The sequence below is a fragment of the Amblyomma mixtum genome, chromosome 10 (genome assembly GCF_055824585.1).
Source record: "Amblyomma mixtum isolate Tamu chromosome 10, ASM5582458v1, whole genome shotgun sequence".
Classification (NCBI taxonomy): domain Eukaryota; kingdom Metazoa; phylum Arthropoda; class Arachnida; order Ixodida; family Ixodidae; genus Amblyomma; species Amblyomma mixtum.
Window position 1 is genome coordinate 55,809,015 of NC_143021.1, and position 26,529 is coordinate 55,835,543.

General features: G+C 44.3%; 1 protein-coding gene across 4 annotated transcripts in view; it reads left to right on the plus strand.

Moving 5' to 3' along the window:
- Positions 1-26,529, plus strand: part of Exn (Ephexin) — a 118,469-nt gene that overhangs the window by 14,963 nt on the left and 76,977 nt on the right. For all 4 annotated transcript variants that reach the window (XM_089564150.1, XM_089564148.1, XM_089564151.1 and 1 more), the window contains exons 2-4: positions 11,308-11,472; positions 16,095-16,433; positions 18,760-18,820. In XM_089564150.1, the coding sequence (XP_089420276.1) occupies positions 11,322-11,472; positions 16,095-16,433; positions 18,760-18,820 (551 nt within the window). In that variant the 5' untranslated portion in view covers positions 11,308-11,321. The remainder of the gene's footprint in view (positions 1-11,307; positions 11,473-16,094; positions 16,434-18,759; positions 18,821-26,529) is intronic.

Here is a 26,529-nt window from a genome sequence, read left to right on the forward strand (position 1 = left end):
CCGTAACCACTGAGCCACCGCAGCGGCAAAAGAAATGTATAAACAAACTGACATGACAGTGTTTTAAACATACACTATGTGATAGCGCCGGCATTGAACAAAACTTGTAGTAATGCTTACAAGTTATGCTCAAAATAAGCTCTTGTTTTTCCTCAAAGAAAGCAGGGATGGAGACACTCAATAATTTGAAATAAAGCAAAGCAAAAGTGTGGGCAGTTAAGGAATTTGTCAGAAATAGTTGCATACCATAATTCATTCTAACTAAAGATTTTAAGGAAGAATGACATCTGAACTTGTAATATGTGGATCTTTAGTATAGAGAGACAAGAACAATTCACGGTTTGTTTTGATCTCTGAGTAGATAACTTCGGAAAGCCATTCGGAATACAAAGCTTCAGTTCTCAGTATACCATCCTTTTCAAAGTATCCGTACACATATTCTTTACCAGATGAGGCATGAATGAATTTTAAAAGCTTTCTTTTGCATCACGTGCAAGTTTTTCAAGTTACATTTCAAGCCTGTACAAGTAGTTAGTTATATTGAGTTTTATGGCACGAAAGCAATTATGGCTGTGATGTGCCAAGCACAGGGTTAGAGTGTCTTGTGTTAAAGGCAAAACTTTTGATACGTATAGCTTGTTTAAAATGCTGACTTCTTTGAGCAACTTAAAAATGCATGAAAAATCTACAAGTGCTTGATCACCTAAGAACAACACGGGGTATAATGGGATAAATTCATTGTGAAATGTTGTAAAATGTTTTTCTTTTCTTAGTTCAAGTTTTTTGCATAAATTATAATGTGGTTTACTGTGAGTACCTCAAACAACTTGTCAGTAAAGGAACCTGCAGTGAATAACAGCGAAATATAACTGACCTTTTAGGTTCTTTGGGAGGTAAGCTTGAACTTTATTGAGCAAGCCCTAATACTCCTGCCACCCTTGAAGATTTCATGTCACTTGAATCGAATTCCATTCAGTACATCGAATGTCGTTGGGTTTGTTTCAGTGCTGCATAGTGAAAAAGAGTAATTTGCAACAGATAGCACTGGTGATCAGTGGGAAAACAAAAAAAACATAGCACAGTTAAGGGATATCAATATGCATAAAAGGTGTTCAAAATTGTTGTGTAGTAGTTTTAAAGTGGGTGAAAACACTTCTGTGTAATGTTATAGGCTTCAAATATTATTTCCGCTGCCGCGGTGGCTCAGTGGCTATGGTGCTCGGCTGCTGGCCCGAAAGACGTGGGTTCGATCCCGGCCGCGGCGGCTGAATTTCTTTGGAGGAGAAATTCGAGGCCCGTGTGCTGTGCGATGTCAGTGCACGTTAAAGAACCCCAGGTGGTCAAAATTTCCAGAGCCCTCCACTATGGCGTCTCTCATAGCCTCAGTCGCTTTGAGACGTTAAACCCCATAAACCAAATAAACCAACCAATCAAATATTATTTCCGGCCATGCTACAGCAACCTTAGCCACGAAGCCAAGTATAACGTCAGCCACAGATTTGAGTATGGGATCGAAGCCCCAAACGTGTAGCACTCAGTTAAAGCTTTAAGTACTGGATGTATGGGCCCCAACACTGGGTCTTGTTGCATGTATAGCCAACATGGGTCTGTGTATGCATATATGACTCTCTTATGCCAAATGGCACATTTGCGCAATTAAAATAAGAGTACCTCAGAGCTCAACGTATGTGGAGCGCAAACCAACAAGAATCCAGAAAGATTGACGTTTGCGAGCAGAGCCATGGTGTTTATATTTCAAAAATTTATATTTTTTTGGCAAAATTCAGTGAATAAAACTTTTAACATAGCTGGTATGCACATTATTTTTTCGCATTGCCTGTTCTTGCTGTGTATCCAGTGTCCAGAGTATACATTGATTTCGGGGTCGAATGAGTTCCCTATACTCATTCACTGGCGAACGTCATTCAAACCTAATTACAGCGGCAGGTTTGTCTCACCTCGTTCTTTGTCTCTGCCTTTCTTGCTGTTGAAGTATGGATTCTAATCACTCTAAATGTTTCCTTGTAGCAGCCGATTAATGACATTAGATGCCTTTCAATTCAAGTGACATTAAATTTGCTAGTGTGACAGGGCTATAACATTTCTACAGAATTCACATGATCTGTTCAGTGGAGGTTTGTAGGAAATTTGGCCCCTAGAAATTTATGCTCAGATACTCTTTGTAAAGTCTACATGTTAAATTCAAGTGTCCACGCAAGATTGACGTGCTTATTGATGAAAGCAAATACTATGTAATTTTCTTTCTTCACATTTAAACTAAGTGGATAAGCATCAAGCCACTGAGGTTGGCTGTGGAGGCACAGATTTCTGGCAGAGAAGAACAGTGGTAAGTCATCAGAGAAAAAGAAAACACTCATGTCACCAGCATGCAGGATAGTGTCTTGGATGTCAGAAAGGGAGACAATGTCATTTATAAAAAGAGGGAATAGTGTGGGACCTACGATGGACCCCTTGCGGTATAACGAATTTTATGGATCCTCGATCTGAGATGCTGTTATTCATTTTTATAAACGGCTTATCATTTGATAAATAGCCAGTTAAGTGGCAGTGCTCTTATTTGATAATAAGGTAACTTGATGAAGAAAATATTGTGCTTTATAGAGTCAGTTGCCTTTTTAAGGTCTCAAGATATGATTAATCACTCCATATTGCTTCAAAAACTCGAATTTTATGGAATTACAGTTCCTGTGTCGCGACTGCTGAAGAGCTGTTTGCAGAATCGTCAACAAATAATCAATATTGGTGGAAGATTCACCCAAGCTAAAACTATTAACCAAGATGTTCCTCAGGGCTCTATTTTAGGACCCTTACTGTTCATACTACATATTAATGACCTTCATAATTCTATTAGTCCAACTCACTGTGTCTTATATGCTGATGACACTTCCGTGTCATTATCTAATACGTCCATAGATGATCTGACTCTTGAATGCCATTCTAAGTAATGTAGCCAAATGGTGCGCTGATAATCAGTAGGTGATTAATCCTGCTAAAATGAAATTCATAGTGTTCAAAGGAGCCAGAAAATTCTTTCTTGTCCTCCTACGTTAAACCTTTGTTCTTGTAATATCCCGTCTTCTGATAACACCAACTTAATCGGCGTTATTCTTGATTCAGCTCTTAAATTTTCCGTCCATATCACTCATCAAAAAAAAACAAAATCTATGTTTGGCATCAGAGCTCTAATTAAGGCGCGTCCATATTTTCCATGCAACCTAGTACTGCTATCTTTGTATTATGCCTTCATACATAGTCATATCACTCAAGCAGGCTTGAGTATTGGGCAGCAGATGCAAAAATTATAAAGATGTTGGCATCAGTAAAGAGCAGAAAGTGAGCAATAGGAAAGAATGCAAACACTTATTGGAATGAAAAAAGATTACACACCTAAAAGCGTACAGAACAACACAAAACAAAAATCTTAGAGTGATATAAATGACAAAACTAGTACCATTTACCATGAGAAATACTATCAGGGGGATTGTAAAAACTGACGAAGAGCGGATTTAAAGGCACAGATATTTGATGATTGCTCAGTGGTAACAGGTAATGAGTTCCATAAAGTGGTAGTGGGGAAATGAACTGTTTGTTTACCATAATTAGTGTTAGGTTTAGGGAGTAAGAAGTTATTGTGATCAGCAAAACGTGCGGTACCCAGAAATAATAGAGGGGCGGGAAGATGAGCATTTATTATCAAGAACAAACTGCTGCCAGTTAGTGAAAAAGTTTTGAAGCCAATCAAGAATGAGATAATTGAGATTAAGATGTGACAGTTTCCAAAAAGCCGTTTGTGTGGAACTTTGTCAGGGGCCTTTTCTAAACCTAAAAAGAGGGCATCGACTGGAATTTTGAGGTAGAGGTTAAAGCTTAGGTCATTAATAAATAGCGCTAATTGATTATTGCAAGGAAAGCCTTTTATGAATCAGTGTTGGTTAGATGGTTAGTGCAAAAGAAATTAACAGATACTAGAAATTTCATGATGTGAGAGTAGATTACATGTTCGATTAGCTTTGATGGAATTCTACGAATGAATATCGGACGGTAGTTATGACGAGAAGATGAAGGGCCCGCCTTTTTTTTTTGGTACTCAAATGACTTTATCCGCTTTCCAGTCTTGCGGGACGATGCCTGATGAAAGAGATTGCTAAAAGACAACAGGACACTTGCGGCATGTTTTCTGTTTTTAGTACCTTTATGTTAATGCCATCAATACCTGCTGGTGAGGTTTGTTTCAATGAATCAATCATTTTAACAATACCATGGGGTTCGATTGATATATCGAGCATAGCAGGGAAACCAAAGGGCGGAAAATCAGGGAGGTCCCCATCTGGTTCGCCAGTGAATACAGAACTAAAGGTATGGTCGAGCACTTCTGCACAACGTCCTGTTCTGCAACTGCGGTTTTATCATCATCACAAAGTGTTATCCTTTTCTTGTTATTATTGAAGTGTTTAATGTATTATTGAACCAAGGGATAGAAACGTGCTCGGGCAGAGTAATTGTAGGAATGTACCATTGGATGAGGTAGAGCTTTGTTCGAAGTTGGTAAGGAACCAGGTACAGAAATAGTCAAGTTCACGGTTAATGTTCCTATAATAGCCTTTATCAGAGAGTGAGTGTTTTGGTTACTTCTTTTGGTTTTGGCACGTGGTTGAGAAATGTGGCGTGGATTATCAGCTGATTACTAAGTCCTGGAAGATATTGCTACGGGCGCTGGGAGGATGACGAAGTGGTTTTGTAACGAAGACGACGCTGAGGTGCGCGCTTGTGTGCTGGGAGACTACTCCAAGCCGTCGGTCCCTTGCGTAGCAGATTACCTCTGCTGTTTCTACTGCTGCTTCTAGCCGCCACGTATCAATATGAAAGAGATAACAGGTTCTCTGGATGGGACGTCAGTATGAAGTATGCTAGATGATTGTGCAGTTTGCCTTGTTGGGGAAGAGACTAGTTTGGTAAAAGCAAAGGTTTGGCACGTGTTCACAAAATGGCACTCTGCAGAATTTGATGCCATCTCAGGAGGGCAAGGCCAATTCATCTCAGGGATGTTAAAATAGCCTAATGTAAAGATAGTAGTGTGCGGAATTTGATACCGTGATACCTTAGCTTCGAGTTCGATATATCCGGGATTGAATTTACTGTGCCCTTTTAATTAACTTTTTACTTTTTTCGCCTTAGGACACAGCTATACTGCAAAGTAGAAGGCCTTCACTATCGTAGTCAAACCCAGTTTTTAAATTTCCTAAATCCAGCATTGTGGTTCGAAACATAGAACTTGAAATTGTGCACACAAAATGACCTGATACCAAAACAGACAGACATGCGACATGCACTGGAAGGTGTATAGCCCTACTACAAGCCAAGGAGTTGTAGCTCACAATGAGAGCATGTTCACATTCTAAATTATGAGGCCTGACCCGCAGTGTTGATCAACGATGTGCTCGCGACTCGGCCACTTGACGCGGTCTGTAGTCGGATAAAACTTGAGAACAAAGCAGCGGATGGACCTCAAAGGGGGCCCTCCTCCAGCCAATAAGGTCAACCGATTCTCATGACATCCATTGGACATCCATGACCACAGGTTTCTTCAGTCTGTGTGCTATTTGTTCCTATGGATCGTTACCGACTCTCCCAACTCACTCTACTTCTCATGTCATCGTAGTAAGTCCCCTTTGACCTGCTAGTGTGAAATCATTGAGTGGCAGATGAAAAGGAATTAACCACGACGTCATGAAAATCGGTGTGCACCATTAGCTGGAGGGTGTCGTTTGAGGGGTACCTGCCCCTTCGTTCCTGAGTTATATCTGGCTGTAGTCATGCAGATGCATGCGAAGTAGGGCCCTGTACCTGGCGCATTGAAGTGGAGAAGGCAGTAACAGCCTTGCTTGTTGCTTTACGTAGCAAGCTGTGAAGGGTCAGGGTTATCTATAGCGCACAAAATTTATTTATTGTTTCCTCAAGGGTCCACAGGGGACATTACATGAGGGGTGGGCAAACAAAAGAGTTAATATGAACACAGATGGTCTTCAATGGCGGTTTTGAATAGAACACGATTGATGATGGTCGCCACTTCGGATGGAAGGTCATTCCAGTCATTGGCTGTTCGAAGAAAAAATGACATTTTATATGTTTCGGTGCGGGCCCGTTCAGGGTAGACGGCGTTAGGGTGACTATAACGAGAAAAACGATGAGCGCGTGTTATCGGGGCAGTTTCATGATCGGAAGTGTGATAAAATTTATGATACAGCGAAAGACGGGTGATTTTACGCCGACAGGCCAGTGTTGGGAGATTAAGCTGAGATTTTAGTGCTGTAACGCTAGTATAATGAGAGTAGTCTGAGCAAATGAATCTGGCAGCGCGGTTTTGGACTGCTTCGAGCGTGGTGATTAGGTTAGTATAGTGGGGATCATATGCAGCACATGCGTAATCAAGTTTAGGACGTATGAAAGTTATGTAAGCAAGAAGCTTAATGGGAGGGGGAGCTAATGATAGGTTACGGCGCAAATACCCTAGAACTTGATTAGCTGAATTGGTGGCGTGGTGAATATGATGCGACCAGGTTAAATCTTTACTTAAATGGATACCAAAATACTTGTATGAGTTAACGGACAAAATAGGATTGTTGAGAATTGTATAAGTATTTTCACGGTGGTTGCGCCGGCGATGGAACGAAAGAAGTGACGTTTTACTGCTATTTAGGGACATGAGCCAGGTACTACACCATTCTTCGACGCGTGCGACATATTCTTGAAGAATGGTGGCGTCGGAGGAATTATGTATTGGGCGGTAGATGACGCAATCATCCGCAAAGAGTCGGACATTAGATCTGATGTTAGAGGGTAAATCATTTATGTAAATAAGGAACAGAAGAGGGCCTAAAACGGTCCCCTGAGGGATGCCAGGCAAGACAGGGGAGAGGGATGACGAGTGTGAGTTAGCATGAACAAATTGATAACGATCAGTAAGGAAGGCTCGAATCCAATCCAGAACTAGGGGATGAAGGTTTAGGCAGTGACAGTTTAAGAATTAGGCACGCGTGTGGGACTTTATCAAATGCTTTTTCGAAATCCAGAAATACTGCATCCGTGGGAATGTTACGATCTAGGCATGCGTGTATATCATGAAGAAAAAGAACAAGTTGCGTGTCACAGGAATGGTCTTATGAAAGCCGTGCTGGTTAGAATGAAAAAAATTACGAGATGGTAAAAACTTGGCAGTATGAGAATATATGATATGTTCCATAATTTTACAACAAACACAAGTTAATGAGATTGGCCTATAGTTAAGTGGTGAAGATCTGTTACCTTTCTTGTAGACTGGAATGACCTTCCCAATGCGCCAGTCCCGTGGTAATGAGCACGAAGAATATGACTGCTGAAAAATCAGAGACAATATGATACTGCAGAGGTCTTTGGTGTTTTTGAGGATTTTGGCATTGATGCCATCAATACCAGCGGATGAAGAATTTTTTAGTTTATCGATGACCATGGCGATGCCGCGCGGTTCAAATGCAATGTTATCCGTAGGTGTGTGAAGAAAACTGGGTGCATCAAGGAGGTTATTAAGTGGTTCGTTTGTGAATATAGAACAAAATGCGTCATTTAGAATATTTGGAACCTCTGATTCGGAAGAGGAAACACCAGAATTATCAGTCAGAGAAATTATGCTAGAAGTGGAGGGGCAAATAGTTTTCCAGAAACGCTTCGGGTTTTCATGCAGCATGTTAGGCAAGGTGGATGAGTGGAAGTTATTCTTGGTTTTGATGACCTCGGTATCGTAATTAGCAGCGGCAGTGTAATATTTCTCCCAGGCGGTAGCCGTGCCTGTAGTTTTAGCTGCACGAAATAATCGCTTCTTTTTGTTATTTAATCTTTTAAGTGTTTTGTTATACCATGGAGAGCCAGGACGTTCTGTTACGGTTATGGTCGGGATATGTAAATTTATTAGGCGTTGCATTTCGGACTTAAAGAGTAACCAGTTAGATTCAAGAGAGCGTTGTGAAAAACCAGACGAAAAGTTATCAAGGAAAGCAGCAAGATCGCGGTTAAAGCCAGCGTAGTTACCTTTATTATAGAGGGTAAGCGTTTTCTTGATCTTTTTCGCGTTTCGCAAATCACAAGAAAATGTAGCATGAATGGCTATGTGGTCGCTGAGCCCTTTAATGTAAGTGATGGGTGAGAAGCTATTAGGTTGTGATGTCAGCACAAGGTCCAGAATATTAGCAGAATGATCGGTTAAACGAGTTGGACAGTCGATTATTTGATCTAATCCAAACGTGAGGCAGGTGTGAACAAATTCACACTCAGGGTTAGATTTTGAAAGCGTGGAAGCAAGATCCGACCAGATGATAGATGGAAAGTTGAAGTCGCCAAACAATAAAATTGGAGTATTGGTATAAAGGGTCGTTAGCGTGTTTAGGGCATCATGAAACAAGGAATTAAATAAAGGATCATGGTTTGGGGGGCGATAGCATATACCAATGAGAACACGTGGATAACATGCATTACAGCAGAGCCAAACCATTTCCAATTTGCTTGAAATTGTCACATGTGAGCAACGTAATGAGCGATCAGTGGCAATGAGAACCCCCCCACCCCTCATTTCGCTACGATCCGCTCAAAATATATCAAAATTTGGAAGGGAGGGTAATATCTCAGTGTCGCAAACAGTAGAGGTAAGCCAAGTTTCGGTTAACAGAATTACGTTAGCAGAACATGATTTAACGAGGTTACATAAAGCATCGCGTTTTGGGATCACACTACGGATGTTAGTGAATAAGAATGATAATGGGGAACGGTAAGTCTGCTTCGCAGTGTGTTTCTGTTGAAGTGGTTGCTAGGGTTTGTGTTCAACTACATGATTAGTGGTGCGGTCAAATATATAAGTCTTACTTCCGGATATCAACTTGTCATGGCGTAATTTAAAATTGAGCCCTTCATGTTTACCATAGTCATAGAAGCGTTTCCGCGCGAGACGGACACAAAAGGACACAAGCGCTAAACTTCCAGTGAACAACCTTTATTTGGGGCGGACAACCTTATAAAGATCTCGTAAGATACAGGTATAGATGACTAACAACGATTATCTTGTCATGTTCATGATGTGTCAAGGAATGAGAAAAAACACAATGCAAGTCACCAATCAGTGAGCACGTTTCACAGTGTCATTATCAAGGAAAGACTTAGCTTTCTTAGATTCAAGGCAGCGGGCGATAGTATGGAACATGCTCACTGATTACATCAGTGATCAGATCATGAACTTGATAAGATAATTGTTGTTAGTCATCTGTACCTGTACCTTACGTGACCTTTATAAGGTTGTCTGTGCCAGATAAAGATCATTCAGTGGAAGTTTAGCGCTTGTGTTGTGTCCCTTCAATTTTGTGCGCCATGGATCCTCACATAGTAAGCTGTGCCGATGCAGCTTCTCCCACTGCGCTTCCATGCTGAACGCTGTCTCACAATTTGTTGCCAGAACGCAGCATTGTTTCTTTGGTGTCAGGGCTGTGTACTCGGAGGAGGTCACCTCCTTCTTTGAGCAGAGGGGAAAAAGGCGCCATTAATGCAGCTGTGCTTCTGTCGCATCTTGCACACTGGTTGCGGTGTGGGCTCGTTTGTGTGCGCCTAATTTCATGCTCGATATCTCAAACCTCAGTGCCAATTTAGAAATTTAAAAAACTGGCTTCTCTTACGATAATTCCAGCTTAGAATATTGTGCCCTAAAGGCAGAAATTAAAAAGTTGATTAGTTAATGGCAATTACCGTATATTGCCGCGCATAAGTCGACGTTTTTTTTTTAAATTTCCTTCTAAAGTTGAGGGTCGACCTATAATCGGAGTCGACATATATGCGGAGTCTTAAAGTCTGCCTATATGCGGGATCAAAAGTAATTTCGACCGAGCCGCGGATAATATCACACCCCGTGCAGTCGTAATTTTATAATAGTTGTCAGACACGGTGCGAAAGTGGATCTGCTTAAAAAAACTTGAATTTAATTGAGATATGCACCAAACGTTTGTTTTAATACGATAGCAACTTGTTATCACAAGTGACGACAAGTCAGAGATGTCTCGTGAACGAATAAATGTTTCTTTGACTCGGCCTCCTGAAAAACTTTTTGGGCGAGCTAGGACCGCAGGGTGTGGCAGCGGCGACCTAAATTAGGAGTCTAACTTTTTTTTGCCCAAAGGGGGTCGCGAGTTGGGGGGTTGCCTTATAAATCGGAGTCGACTTATAATTGGCAATATACGGTAACTGATCGTCTTCTATCTGGTACCATAGACGTGATGTTTGCTATGCCATACAATCCACCTGCTCAGACCGCACTGTTATACCTTTCACAGCATTTTCAAGAAAAATTCGTACAGATTAAAAAAAACACCCTGTATTTCCTTTGTTACCCATGTTTAGTGATGGCCGGTTGTAGCTAGACTGTGAGTGTTGAGTTGCTGTTGTGCACTTTGAGTGGTGGTTTGACCAGCCTAGATAAGTCAGTGCATGGCCTACATTCTGCCACAGAACCGCCATGGTTTGCTTCTTATTAATGCGAGAGCATATTGTGGCTCTGTTGCGTCAGCAAAAAGTCACAAAACATGTCCGCAAATTATTGTCCGTACGATTACGTCGTTCTCTGGAGATAAATGCGGGAAAGTGTGATTGCGACCGATATTGCGTGATAAAATATTGCCGTAGGAAAAATTTGGTTGATGATATAATTAGTTAATTAATAAATGCAAAAAACACGAAAAAAATACTCTTAGACGTCACAATAGACGTCGCTATAGTACATGAACGTCAGAACAGCCACGGACGTTGATATAGTATGTGGATGTTTTGCTTGCAGGAGAGTTGAAATCTGGGTTAGTTGGTACATACTTATGAAAAAACCAGCCAAAAAGATGGGGACAAAAGACACACTTATGAAAAAGCTAGCCAAAAAGACGGGGACAAAGGTAAGACGCACACACAACGACTGGATCCAGTCGTTGTGTGTGCCTTGTATCTCTCTTGTCCCCGTCTGTTTGGCTGGTTTATGTTTTGCTTTTTGCTCCAGTGTGAGTCGTCGCAGCGATCTTGGAAGTTTTGTCAAATAGACCTGCCGTGGTGGTTTAGTGGTTGGGTATTCGGGTGCTGAGCTGAAGGTACAGAGACTGAATTCTTTCCATGCAATTTTCGGTGCATGTAAAGAGGTGGTTTGAACTCACTGGAAGTGCTCCACTGTGGTGCCTTTCAAAGCCCATGTGCTTTGGTCAGATGTGTTAAGTGCAGCTGTGCCGTGGTCACTTACAGGGTCCACCAGGGCCATGAGTGCTGAGAAGGAGGCTGCGCCCCGGTCGGTGTCCCACCGGGCGGCACCTGGCAAACCCGAGGCTGCCGTGCTGCCCATGCCCCGGCAACCCGTCCTCAGCCGACTCCAGGCCCCACCCGGGGGAGGGGACACGCCAAGGCCCAGGGGTACGTGGAGGAGCAACTTTGAGCACCACTTCACCTCACTGCGTTGTTGTGGCCGTTACATGCTTAAAGGGATACTGAACCAAACTTTTGGAGCTGCTCTTTTACATGTAAACAACAGCTGGACTGCTAAAATTGATAAACGCGACAAGCATTTTAGCGAAAAAGGCGGATAACACTTTTTTTTTTTGCGATTTATTGCTGTATCGTTGCACCTGGCAGCTGCCTGTGGGAGCTGCGATCAGACATCATTACACCCGCGCGCCCACTGTTCCCGCAGAAGCACGATTGCCGTTGTGTCGGCCGCTCGATGTCTGTCTTTCGTGTGCTCACGGCATACACAGATATGTCAAGATGTTAATCGATGCTGTCTACATACCATAACCATATGCACGCTGATGTACGCTAAATGCAGCTATTTTTTGCAGACCTTACGCCATTTATAACGTTCTCACTGTTAAAACAGAAGCCCAACAATGTTCAGACTAGTGGTGCCATGTGGTGGTTAACAGGGGAACCATTGTTGTCAACAAACCCACGCTCCTCTTAGCCTAAAGGGGGCAGAATCGTTACTCTAAATAAAAAAATAAAGCAAATTTATTACTCATATGTTTTCTTATGGGTGACAGGAGACGAAGCGAAAGACCGGTGGCCCATTTATGGCCATTGAACGTTCTGAAGAAGGCAGTAACAATGACGAAACCAGTCCGAAGCGAGGCTTCATGCATCAAAGGACACCACCATATCTGTTGCTGCGGGAGAGTGACATGACGTCATGCTCTTCACCTCGCGCCGGCTGGGAGGGCTTGGCGCATGCTCATGAAACATCGAAAATAAAACCATGCGCTGAAAAATACGTGCAGTGACAACTAGATTCCGGTGTAATCACATTCCGAGAATCTATTTTCAGCGTTTTTGTTCAGTTTTAAGATTTTGCTTCAGTATCCCTTTAATAGCGGCACGGATCGGCCTAGTTGGTTGTGCGTTATACGGCTGTAAAAGCACGCAAAGGCCATTGTGTCTGTGTCCTTTGTACAATTTTACAATCCTACAATGCCCGCATAGTGCTTGAGTGATGTCATCTGGCCCTGTTTCTGAAAAGGTTATGCAGCACTAGCACTCAGTTTTTCGATGAGCACACAGACAGACATGGTAGCGCCCACCCTGTCATATCTCTGTGTGTCCTGATCTGAAAAAAGAAAAAAAAAAGAGCAGCACTGAATTACTTATCCAGAAAAAATGCATCGCCAACTAGCCCTGCAACGTTTTTCGTTTAACTAGCCCCGTTTGCAGCTTTGCTTAAGATTGTGTGCGCCTTTTATTGCTTATTTATAAAGAGCACAATCTCACATATACGATCCAAAACTCTCAATCAACCCAAGGCTTTGCCTCTGCTTGCAGGAAGGTGGCTTTGGTTATCAATTCTGTTGACACGGACTGCAACTTATCTAGCAGCAGCAGCTTCCAGTTGCACCTGAAATATCGTTTTTGAAATTAATCCTCTCGCAGTTCCGAAAAAGGCAGGAAAGTGTGATGGCTTACCGGAAATGTCTGAAAGTAGGGATTGTCTGAAACTAGCATCCCTAAGATCTGCAGAGCCAGGTGGCACTCCAAATGCTTTCCAAGAGCATAGCGCAAACAGGGGTCCAAGTGTTTGTGCATTCTTCTTGCAGGGCCTTTATCAAGGTTGTTGTACTGGGCGACTGGAAAACTGTCAGAGTTAAAACCATTAAAAAAAATTCAGGGGGGCACTTTGTTGACCTCAAGTGCGGTGAGGCGAAAGCCTTAAGCTCAGTGTTGCTGCTTGTGTCACTAAGGTGCTTGTGTCACTAAGGCTAAGGTGTTAAGCTTCGCCTCTAAGAGTAGGACGCGACAGCGTCTTGCAACGCTGCTGTCACGTCTTGCAACGCTGCCAGGGAGTCCACAGAACGCCATCGCCCATTCGGCTCTACGCCTTGCTGAATGGTAAATTGCTGAATGGTAAAAACCAATTGAGGATCACTTCTTTCCAGTGATTAGGCAACAACATATAAAAATTTCAAATAAATTAAAGAGGTGGACCAGCCAGCCTTTGTTCGATCTTGCGTGGAACCACGTTACTACAGGATTTCCTCTTTGGTGACAGGTGAAAACAAAATTTGTTTGCAATGCATGTTTTTTATTCAATTGTAGTTAAGTTTTGTGGACGTATGGTCTGTTTGTAGACTAATCTACCTTCAGAACTGTTAGGAGATGTTTGATCTACTACCATTTTTGTTATTCATGTTTCCTTTGCAACCCAAAATATGATTTACGCACCCCTGGTTTGGCCCTGCCAAGGCCGTTAGCCTTGTGGCAGGTGAAATGAAAATGAAAATGGTTTTCAGGAACTGTCTCACTGCTCAGTGGACACCTCAACTGCATCTTGAGGAAGGGACGGAAAATAGGAAAGAAGAGAAGAAGAGGCGTAGCAGTAGAGGGGTCTGGAATATTTTTGACCACTTGGGGACTGTGTACTGACACTGCTCAGCACATAGGCATCTTTTGCATTCCACCTTCATTGAGATATGGCAGCCACTCTGTCAAGCACAGAAGGTCATCATCATCATCATCAGCCTGACTACACCCACTGCAGGGCAGAGGCCTCCCCCATGTCTTTCCAATTAACCCTGTCCTTCGCCAGCTGCGGCCATCAAATCCCCGCAAACTTCTTAATCTTATCCGCCCACCTAACTTTCTGCCGCCCCCTGCTACGCTTGCCTTCTCTTGGGATCCACTCCGTTTCCCTTAAGGACCAGCAGTTATCCGGCCTTTACGTTTTATGCCCTGCTCAAGCCCATTTCATCCTCTTGATTTCAACTAGGATGTCATTAACCCGCGTTTGTTCCCTCACCCACTCCGCCCTCTTCTGGTCTCTTCACGTTACACCTATCATTTTCCTTTCCATAGCTCGCTGCGTTGTTCTTAACTTAAGCTGAACCCTCTTCGTTAGCCTCCACGTTTCTGCCCCTGAGGTGAGTACCGGTAGGATACAGCTGCTGTATGCCTTTCTCTTGAGGGATATTGGTAAACTGCCATTCTTGACCTGAGATAACCTGCCATGTGCGCTCCACCCCTTTCTTATCCTTCTAGTTAGCTCCTTTGAAGCAGTGTAAGGATGGAAATTGGGGCCGGCGGAGATGCCATGACATTCTTTCATGAATATATTTTGGATCAAGGCTTCATACTCACCCCAGAAGGAGTTCAAACCACTGATGTTACCATAAAATTTTTCCCTTTCAAGGTTGTGAAGTTGTTTAGCCCCAGCTGGGGTTGGCTGTGCCACTGTGTCCCAGGGGCCTCAGTGACCAATTGAACCACTGCAGTGACGCAAACTGCAGGTTTCATTTTCTCACTGTGCCTTGTCTCTTGAGACTGTGCTCTGCAGTATTACTCCTCTGCTGCTTCTGTTTCTGCTTCTGTCTGTTTTGTTTGGAGTACATTGAAGTTATACTAGGTCGTTCACTTTCAGTTTGAGCACGCGAGTGGTATGGCTGCTCTCTTCAGAGTGCCAGTATGGCAGGAGCGTGTCGTGGAAAGCTATTTAGAATGAGGTCAAGAAGAACTCTAGTTTGGGCCAGTTGGTTCATGGTTCAGGAGGAAAACGGTGCAGAAAAATGTGGACAAAAGAGAGACAAACACGCTGGCACTGGTCCTGTCGTGTTTGTCTCTCTTCTGTCCACGTTTTTTTGCGTCGTTTTCCTCCTGAATTAGAATGAGGCTTTGCCAGAAGTTCTCAGTTGCATCTACGATGAGTCGCACTTAAAATATACGAAAATAGTTGCATTAGAAGGGTATCAGTTCCTTCCTCTTACACTGTCAGCATGCACTTTTTGCGGGGGACTGTGGAAGGGGCGAGATGTGCTGTGTAAGGCTATGGCAGAAACTGATTGCAGTTGGGCAAGTTGATGTTCATGCATGTCGTGAACAGACGGGACAAAGGCAGACAGTATAGAACACAGGTGCTGTGAAGGAGCAGATTACTGTCCCAGCCAACAGCAGTGGATTTGCACTACATTGTCAAGAGCTCAACGAAGGACCCTGGCACAGCACCGTGTTCATTCCTGAGATACCCCTCGTGGTTGCTCCATAACTCACACGTTTGCAGCTCTCAAAATTCAGTGCCTGTGTTTTCCTGATCTAAGATTTGCGGGCTGGTTGAACTTGATCAGTGCTAGGGAGACCACGAGGTTGAGACAAACAACAACCTTTATCTGTTTGTTGTTGCATCTGTTGTCCTTGTCTCTGTTGCACTGCTCATTACTGTTACTTCCTCCCAGTCTGTTAGCACTGTGCCATAGTGAACTGGTCAGTCGTATAGGTGAAGGGTGACTAGTACCCAAAGCACTCCATGCATGGCCTTCACCTTTGTTTCGTAGTTGTTTTGTGACCTGCAAGGCTGGCATTGCTATTGCAGGCCATGTTGCAGCTTGTGCCTCATTGTGGCAGGCATGCTTTTGTGCCAACTCACTCGTCAGCCACTGGCGAGTGACAGAACTGATGGCAGAGTAACCAGCAGGTACTGCCCATACACCGAGCAGTGTGAAGCGTTTGTGCTGGGCCCAGGCAGACCTTTTCCAGCTTGCTGGTGGTGCATTGTGGTGCAGTTGTTCCGAGGCCTGGTTCGCGGGTGGCGTCCCTAGCAAAGAGCTTTGAGCAGCTGAGTGTGGCTGAGCCCACCACAGTGGCGAGGAGGGCAGCACCTGGCGTCACCAACCGGCGGTCGTTCCGCGCTGCGTCCGGCGTCATTCGGCCACCTGTGGCTTCTGTGCGGCGCACACACTCCGTGTCGGTGCAGCAGAGGCCGCTGACGGCCGTGCAGGCGGCCGTGCGCAACCTGGAGGCACGCTGCACCACGCCCACCCCCCCTGCAGTTGCCGCCAAGGAGCCTAGCACCAGCCCTGCCCGGGCGAACCGCTCCTTCCTGTGGATGCGCGACAAGCAGGGTGCGTGGTGCCACCTGTTGCTTTGGGCTAGTTGGTTCATAGCAGACACGTACAAGCGCAAAAAAACACAGAGAAAGAGACTGGGACAACACGAGCGCTTACTTCCAACAGAAGATTTATTGACACACAAGTACAAATATATACACCTTGCTGCATGACGCCAAACTGATAGCCCTGCCGACATCACGTGGCCGCTCCCAAAAACATTACAGTTGACGACCGATTTTTCGGACTCTCTAGGGACCGCGAAAACGACCGAAAAATCGGGCAGTCCAGAAAATCAAATTTCACCGAAAAAATCGCGAACTTATTTCCACTATGCCGGAGAAAGCGGCCAATTGTATTGCACACATTCTAAAGCTCCTCATGACTATATTTCGCCGCGCGAAATACCGTATAAACGCGTATAAGGGCCGCACTTTTTTTTGCCAGATTCGAGGGCCAATTTTCGAGGTGCTGCCCATACACGCGATATGCGAAAAAAAAAATTTTTTTTAAGTAAAAACACACCAACCAGGGAATGAGCGACATTTATTCTACGTTCAATCGTCACTCGCGAAGTATTTAGACTCCTGAGCTGGTGCTGCGCTCTGGTGCACGCTCATGCCAAAAGAAGCCGCGCAGCATGTCCGCTGTCAACGCGTAGCCGTTGTTTCGAAATTCCATCACATAGAGGAGCAGCTCTTCTTCCAGTTCAGGAAACTCGCACGGCTTGACTCGGAAAGCGCGCTTTTTGCAGCTTGTGTTTCTCTTTTGGTTGCACCATCATCGGACGCACTTCTCGGCCACGTCGAATTTCCCGCCCACCGCACGCTTACCGACCGGGTTCGAGAGCTAACTCCCAGCCGTGTAGCTTAAGGTGCTTGCCCATCGCACTAAAACTGTGAAGCTCGGCGGCAGCACGCGAAAGCCACTATCACGGCGAGCGCGCTAACACGCATGCTAGCACGCCACGAAAGGCTGGAGCTGGCGATACTGATGCCGATGTGAACAGCGGAAAATCGCGACAGAGAAAAATGTTGATGATAATGATCACGGCGCCATCCATAGATGGCACTTGGAAGCTCCGGTGCGCACGCGTGGCCTCCGCGAACGGCGCAGCGCCAGAGCAGATCGCGGCCGCGATAAGATCTGGCGGTGCGCCCGAAGCGCGCTTCGATCGCGGAGGCCACGGCGTGCGCGTAGCCTCCGCGATCAAGCACTCCGCGATCGTATTCGCGTTCCGTGTTCGGGACTACAGACTCGGCACAGATGAGTTCCGTGAACTCAGACTACGGTTCAAGTTCGTGCGGCGGAAGACATTCAAGGACAGTACGAATTCGAAAACACGCGAGCGCAATGTGCCGACTCGCGCAGAATTTCAGCGTCGCAAGAGGCTCCCTTTAAGCTTGAATTTCGTTTTGTTTGATCAAGTTTTCGATATCTCCTGCAGTCTGAATTAATGAGGTTCTACTGTACACATTATATGGCGGCTTGGGTACTGGCGGCGAGTGCGAACGAGGTCCGAAAAATCGAGTGGTCAGTTGCGGTGCGTCCGAAATTTCAAGCGCTCTTACACATTGGCTCTATGGGCCATGTCACGGTGCCGCGAAAAAGTCCGAATAAAGTCCGAATAATCAAGCATGTCCGAAAAATCAGGTGTCCGAATTTTCGGTCGTCGACTGTATTTCCTTTTCAGTCAGTGTGACATATGGTGCGCTGATGCAGGATTGACTGGCTTTTCTAATCAAATCTGCCTCTATTATTTCTCTAACATCCTGACAACTATGTTTGGCCACAATCTTGCATGCGCTGAAGACAGATTTACATGGTTTCTTATTCTTTTCAGCACAATCATGACAATGTTCAGAAAGATTACCATCTCTATAATTGCCTACCTTCCTCCTGTGTTTCAGTAATCTTTCATTCAGACATCGGCCAGTTTGACCGATGTACCTATAGCCACGCGATAGAGGAATTTCATAAACCACACCAGAAACACATGCTACAAAAGGATCTCGGCGCTTGATACCGCATGGTTCTTTAGGCTTTTGAAAAGGATTGGTCAATTTGACTAGTTTTTCCAACTTCTCAGGCGCCGAGAACACTACTCTGATGTCACTGCGTTTCGCAATCTTCTTTAGGCGATGCGAGGTGTTGTGCAAGTAGGGAATGAGTACCGTTCTGTTTCCATTTGCTTCGCTCTGGTTCTTGTCTTTTTTCTTTAAGGTTTTCAACATTCCTTCAGATACGGATACAGTGAGGCTTGTTGGATACCCAGCTGACTGAAGACGCGTCACTTGACACCTGTTGCTTTGGAGGCTGCAGCCGCATTTGTTTCTTGCAGAGCCTCCGTACGGTGGGTCAGTCAGCAGCACCGAGAGTGAGGCCAGTCCTGGCAAGCAGCAGTGAGTCCTCATTTTCTTCTTCCTGCTTGGCAGCAGGCCAGTTGGCATGTGGCTGTTGGTCGCTGCATGGAACTTACAGCCACGAATAGAGCTATGCATAGCTGCTCCTGCATGCAGGCCCAGTCAGAACTGACTTAGTGTGCAGCACCAAATGGCTGGGGCTGTGCAAGAAATGCAGATTTACCATATTTACCCCTAATTTATTACCTGCATTTGTAAAAGAAAAAACTCTTACTCGCATATTTTGTGCTCTCTGCTGCACAAGCACACCGGAGCATGCGCGTAGAGCAGGCTTCGGAAGATCGGCACGGCCGAGTCGCCACACGCGGCTGCGAAAGGTGAGTGATCGGTGTTTACAAAAATCAGTAGTTCGCTAGTAAATTCGTCCCGGTAAAGAAAACTAAATTGCACCGTTTACCCAGCTCACTCTCGCCGGTGGTCGCTTTCCCGTGCGAATGGCTGCGAGAGCAAACTTCTATTAACCTCCGGAGGGTGCGTCACGCCAGAATCTGACACTGCCAAACCATTGGCTATTCTGTTTGCCTCTACTCAGCCGGGCCGCGTGCGAGTGTGCCGTTTTATTGCCTTGCATCTCCATTTGCCTCTGATTGCTGACTTTGCGACTGTATCGTTCTGTGTTGATTGCTTTGAGCTGGGCACGCACCGTCATGCCATCACGCGGGGAAGTAGTGCACAATGTGGGTCTGGGCACGGCCGGACTGGAGAGGCGGCGCTTTGTGTACGGCCTGCGCATGTGGGGTGCTGACACCCTACTTCCCTGCCGCGGGTGGAGCGGCCGATTGCGTGGGAAGCACCTGGACACTTTCGCTGTGCGAGTGCGTTCTTTCTTGGCGCACCATAGATTAGCTTGAAACTATGAAGGCTAGTACGCCAGAGGCCGCAGGTCTGCACATGTTTTTTTGCATTCACCAAGTTGTGTTTCTTTAATCATTTGCGAGCTGGGATATGATGACTGTTCAGTTTAGTCTCGGTAATAAGCCTAATGTATGAAAGTTTGGTAGCACACGGCGCACCCTATGGTCATTTGTGCCGCTATCCATATATTAGGGTAACACGGCATAATATCCCTTTCAGGCGCTTTGTACGCAGTTGTGTAAGCGGCAAACTTATATGTTTTTCTGAGAAACTGCAGCACTTAACAGTGATTTCATCATTTCAGTCAAACTGAGCTCCCTTCTCATTGCAAATAAGTTGCTTTTGTGTGCCATGTTGCGAATGCAGTAAATAATATTTCACATAAGAGTGAGCTAGGTAGCACTTTGTCCGCCGTTTTTGCGCAGACAGATTTTGCCGCGAGCAAAAACATCAATGGTTTTTGCTCAATCTCGAGCGTAATGTGAATCTTCGAAACACAAAGCAATTCCACAATTCCTAGGGTGTTTACCTGACACACGAGAACTTTTGGATGTTACTATTTCTAAAAAATCTGACACTTTGTATGGAATTCTCCACATCGTTGTAAGAACTTACCTGCTGGTCTTTCACGTTCGAAAACTAACCAGTTCCCTTTCTTGAGGCCTGAATATAGTACTTAGGTGAAAAAAATAGTTGATTTCAGTGAAAACAAAAAATGGCACCTGAAAGGGATGTATATATGCGGGCCACGAGGCATCGTGGCAGCGTCGGCCTTTGTTGTTACTTGTTGTGCAGCAGAGAGCAAGCTAAAAACTCCGGCACAAAGGTACGGTTAATTGATTCACAGGAACAATGTACATGACAGGCGTTTTCAGCTGAATACTCAGTGCTAGTAAATGAACTTGGAACCTAAATCTTTCTGGAACGCCAACAAGTAAGCAAACCATGCTCCATGCTGTCAAGGGAAAATATCTGCAGAACTTAATTGCAGGAAGCATTTATTTACAGTATGCGCACTATTTGAGGCAGTAGCCTGTGCACTTTATTGCACTTATCCCCACTTAATATTTCGTGGTCACTTGAGTACACAGCATAAAGCTAGAGCACAGTTCTTTGCCGCCACAAGTCAAAATTTAAGAATGTTTTCTTTGAAGCGAAAACTCCTTTCGAGTTATACTCTGTTCTGCCTTTCTGCAAGCCCATCATTCCATTGTTAGTGAATCTTGCTAACAGAATGCACTGCTAACATCATGTCAAAAAAAATCCGCCTGCAAAATAAAAAACTATTTTTCTGCAGTCTAAAGCGTGCAGTTTCAGTCAGCCTCACAGACAGGCTGTTACCTGGTTATGTGTGCTACTATGCATGTTCACAAAACGGAAATGAGGCTCTGTGATAATTATATTGTAGCACAAGCCACAGAGTTTAACAAAAGATGAAAAGTTAGAGTAACTCAACTGTTGCTTGATAATATTAGTCCGAATATTTTTTACATAAATATGTGAAGAATACTTTGCTCTTTCAATGGGGAATTAAGCAGATGTCGTAAATTAATATACATGACGAGCAAAAAAAAAAAATGCTTTTCAAATTTCTTTAAAACATTGTCGGCCCACCTCTTCTGGCACGTGCTGCAGTTCCTGACGTTTGGAATAATCTCTCCAGATATCTGTACCAGCACACCTAGCCTCAACGTATGGGTTAAGAAATTCGTCATTTACATAATTCTGCGCTATTGATGCGGTACATCGCACCTGTAAATTTGGACACATATGACATAGGACGTGAAGAAGCATAAAACTTGTGAGTGGAATCTGCATTCTTTGCCCCTTGCCTCTACCGCTTTGCATTTCGGCATGAGCCATCAGTAGCAATTCGTCTGCAACCAGTACATGCTGTGAAAGGATTGGCAGTGTAAATACATTGATCGAAATCTGTCCCTTCCCTTGAAAGTCACAACAGGTGTCCTATACTCTTTCTGGTTTCGTGAAATTGGAGGGTGATATCTCTCTTATGTTGCTTTTAGCACCAGGAACTTCAGAGAAAATATCTGTCTCATATCTGTCTCATGTTTTCGTGTAAATTACAATGTATACTACAGGTTTTTGTTTGTTTCTTGTTTTGTTTTCTACATGTGCTTTTTGTATTTATGTATTGCACCTTGGTGCTTGCTCATTCTTATTTTGCGTTGTGTGTCATTGCTCCCCCCTATGTAATACACTCGATTGAGGGCCTTTAGGGGTTTATTGAATAAATAAATAAATAGTTCATAATGAAGTAGCGCAACCCTGCACCTTTTGTTTTTCTTTATTACATAGCACCACCTCTTGCAAATGTGCGCGTGAAGGCACGAATCCAGGCGCGCAGCACCCATCGCTGTAGTGGCGAGCGGACGGGAGGGGCTGAGGAGGGGCACCTAGTGGTCGCAGAAAGCCTAGCTCGCATGGAGAAGCTCCCATTGTGTTCATCGCCATCGCACAGGCCGTATGTTTCATACTATCACCTGGAGGGAAAGCTGGCAACCCGTCTGTGGGAGTTTGTGTGGAACTCACGCAAGACCAAAATGAAAGGCTACAAGAGCACCATAACTCTCTGACTCCGGCTGACGGAGCAAACTTGCCTCGCCATTGCCGCGACTGCGGGTGCTACCCGTTGTTTTCCAATGTCGCCTTTCTCGGTAGAGGCAAGGGTAAGGTGGAGCGGGAAATCCTCGAAGCATTTCACATTAGTAATCAAGGAGATAACTGTGTTAGTACGGCGTCTATCACGTTGATGCAGAAGGAAATAGGTTACCTGTCCCGCTGACACTGCAGCCTGACTATCTCACGAGCATCGCGGTCTTTTGTGCTGGTTTTGCGTTGCCGTTGAGCTGCGCATGCTCTGTTAGGTTTCCTGGGAGACTGGCTGTTTTTCAATAAAGCACTGTTGATAGTCCAGTCGTCGTGTGTGCCTCGTCTCTCCTTTGTCCCCGTCTTTTTGGCTGGTTTTTCTTAAGTATGTACTAGCTAACCCCAACTCTTCCGCTTCAGTCACCATGGGTGCTCAAAGCATCATGGGGCAGTAAGCTACTGACTGCACAATTACAACTTTTGGCCAAAAATTATTAGAAAAATAAAGCTGTTTGATAACTACAAATGTCCTGACATTCAATATCCTGTCTGTAAATTGCAACAAACGAGCATAAAAGCATGTAAATGCTAAGTTTGCCCAAAATAAAGGATGGCTAACTTTCCTATTGGCCAAGTAATGAACACTACAAAAAGTAATATTTCTTGATTAACAGATGCATTTTTAAAAGTAGATATGTTTTAAAAAAAAATTGTTCTTGCTTAGGTACTTTAAGAGGTTTTTTATTGGCATTTCGGAAAAGTGAAACCTTTTATTGGCATCGCGTGTGGTTGCGTTTTCACAACTATGGCTATTGCACACTGCGTTCGCGCGAAACTCGTCTGCGCACACACGAACAGCATTTTCGGAACGAGACATCTTAGTAGTGCCACTCTGTGTTTCCAAAAAAATACGACTGTCCCGCAACAAGTCGCTCACCACCCCATGATGCTTTGAGCGTCCATGGTGGCTGAAGTGCCGCGCCGCCAGCGTTCGCTCTAGGTAATAGTAAGAAACTCTATTCAATGATTAAAAAAGACTCATATGGCCTGTATGTACTTTCCAAATGCCGAAATTTCTTCCCCGTTGATATAGAGTATTGTGTGCTTTTATCGTGAATATTTTCAAAAATTTTTCCGCCTCAACCGCTAGCTCGTTTGCGGTGAAACTGCACACAGAGCTTGCGTATTATGGTAACTTTTGTATCGTAGCAATTTTTACAGCGGTACTTACTTAGTTGAGCCGTGCATGATGCAAAAGCGCAATCGTCTTTGTAGAGATCAGTGAACCAAAACCCACAAACGCAGTTTTTTCGCTGAAGGGCGACAGTGGCGCCATCTGCTTCCTGCAGTGGAAAGCGTCACGACAAGGCGCCGAGGCGAGCGTTGCAAGATGCGCGGAGCCTTTGAATATGCTGTTCCGGCATTTGCATCTGTTTCAACTGTAGCGCTTCCAACATTTTCGGCTAACTGAACAGAAAAAATATCATAACTGATTTAATGAGTCTTTACCATTGAAAGGATATTGTTTGCGACGCTCACTTCAGCGCCTTGTCGTGACGCTTTCCACTGCACAAAACAGATGGCGCCACTGTTGCCTTTCAGCAAAAAAACTGCTTTTGCGGGTTTTAGTTCACCGATCTCTACGCAGACGATTACGTTTTCGCATCATGCACGGCTCAGCTAAGTAAGTACCGTTGTAAAACTTGCTACGATACAAAAGTTACCACAATACGCAAGCTCTGTGTGCAGTTTCACTGCAAACGAGCAAGCGGTTGAGGCGGGAAAATTTTCGAAAATATTCACGATAAAAGCGCACATTAGTGTACTTGTTAACCTTGATTACACCTTTGTCCATTCACATATTAATTACTGTTTAGGGATGCACATATTCATCACACATGGCCCCCTTATATGCTTTTCAGAAAAGAGCTCTTCAAATTGTCTCGGAAAAAACTTATGCACATCCGAATGAATTATTTGCCGTTCTGGGTATCCTAAATATATATGACCTGGTAACTTATAATAATACCTCTTTATAAAACCTCTTTATAAAGGTTATAATACCTCTTTCTTAATTTATCAGATCATTCACAACGCACTTAATTTAACGACACTATGTCTTCATCATTCACTGCGCACCAACATATCTACTACAAGACATCGGCTCTTGCTTCCTACAATGCACACCAATTATGGTCAACAAACATTGGAATTTTCGGGTCCTTATTTGTAAAATAGTCTTGATTATAATGCTAAAATTTCACCTACTCTTCATGGCTTTCAAAAACAATTAAAACATTTTCTGCTGAATTCATTCTAGTCCATATTCTTTAGTTCTTTGGTTTGTGTTTTTTGTCTAAGAATAACATGTTTACTTGATGTTTTCGCTAGTGTCCAGTGCCTACTGCTGTAATATGCTTATTGCCAAATAGTTGCGTTATTTGTTGCTGTCGTGTACATCTCATGTATTAGCTTATGGTGGTCGGGACCCTTAAACAAGTTTTGTTGGGTCCGTAAAGTTGTGTGTCTGTATTTCATGCTTTATGCTAAAAAATAAATGCACCGCACTCATCACACCTGGCCTGCTGACACCAGTTGTGGAGGGTGGTGTACGGGTAGAAAAGAGAAACCTGTTTGTTCCCTGACCAACTCTGCCCTCTTCCTGTCTGAGCATTGCAGCTGTCATTTTCCTTTCCATAGCTCGCTGCGTTGTCCTTAACTTTAGCTGGCTGAACCCTCTTTGTTAGCCTCCTCATTTCTGCCCCATAGGCGAGCACCAGTAAGGTGTGAACAACTGAACTGCGCTAAGGGACAGGATGGAAGAGAAGACCACAGACACATGCGCTGACTAGCAACCAAATGGTTTATTGAGACTCAGAGAGCAGCAATATAAAGGAGACATGGTAAGCAAAACACAAAGGATATAACATATCGGGGAAAGTCCACAATCCGGTACTATCAAATGATGTCACTAAGATAAGCAGAATCCTGTGGTATCAGAGCTGCCGATAGCACCACCGTAGTTGTGTATGTTCTGTACCTTGCAGATGAGTCGCGAGGTCTGGGACTTATGATAATGGTCTTATTTATGGTCTTTGCAGTCCATACACTGTATGATTTTTTGTATGACAGGTTTTCTGTACCTTTCGCATGCTGGCATAGATGGTCACTGATGAAGTGGCCAGTCTCACCGGTATAGAATCAGCCACATGGCAAAGTACTCGTATACACAACACCAGAGCAACAGCTGCCAAACTTGTTCCGGTGCCTTTTTTTTCGCACTCTTGTTTTTGTCCCGACTGACTCGCTTGCATATTCCTCCCATTTTGTTCCTGATTATACTTGCGCGCCAAAGCTTCTCTGGGTTTGTTGCATGCAAGGCCTGTACAGCGCAGCTTTCATGCACACGTTGGCAATTCCACGCTTCACTGTCTCTGCATGAGCCGACTGAAATGGTAGAAGGCTCTTCTGAAAGCACTTTGAATAAACCCAGCAACATGTTCATCGGATAGCACAAGATCCAGATCCAAGTTCCAGATCTAAAAACTTTATTTGATTTTAGTAATAAAAGAAGGTTTTTAGAAGTACCTGGGCTCAAACCCAACCATGGCGGCTGCGTTTCGATGGAGGCAAAAGGCTCCCGTGTGCAGTTAAAAGATCCCCAGGTGGTCGAAATTATTCCTGAGACCTCCACTACAGCACCTCTTTCTTCCATTCTTCTTTCACTCCCTCCTTCCTCCCTTCACCGAGATATGTAAGGCAGTTACTGCAGCACTTCCTTTCCTCAAAAACCAATTTTCATTTTCAGTTTTGTAGGAAACTCTCTGGTGAATTGTAAATGATCAAGTTTCATGCAGAACACACAAAAAAATTTGAGCAGCGTGACCTGTGACCTGAGTGTGACCTGTGCGATAAACTAAAAAGTCATTGATGTAACACATGACTTTAACAATGATCCCAGCTTGAAGACGTCTGTTGTAACAAGCCAAAAGTAGGGCACTTACTATGGGAGTGAGGCTGGATCCACTGCACATCCAATGTCTTTGGATCACCCATTTCTTTTTCAGTACAGTAGAACAAGGTTTTTAGATCTTGAACTTGTGCTATCCAATGAACGTGCAGGCTGGGTTTATTCAAAGTACTCCCAGAAGAGCTTTCTACCATTTCAGTCGGCTCATGCAGAGACAGTGACGCGTGGCATTGCCAAGACGTGTGTGAAAGCTTCC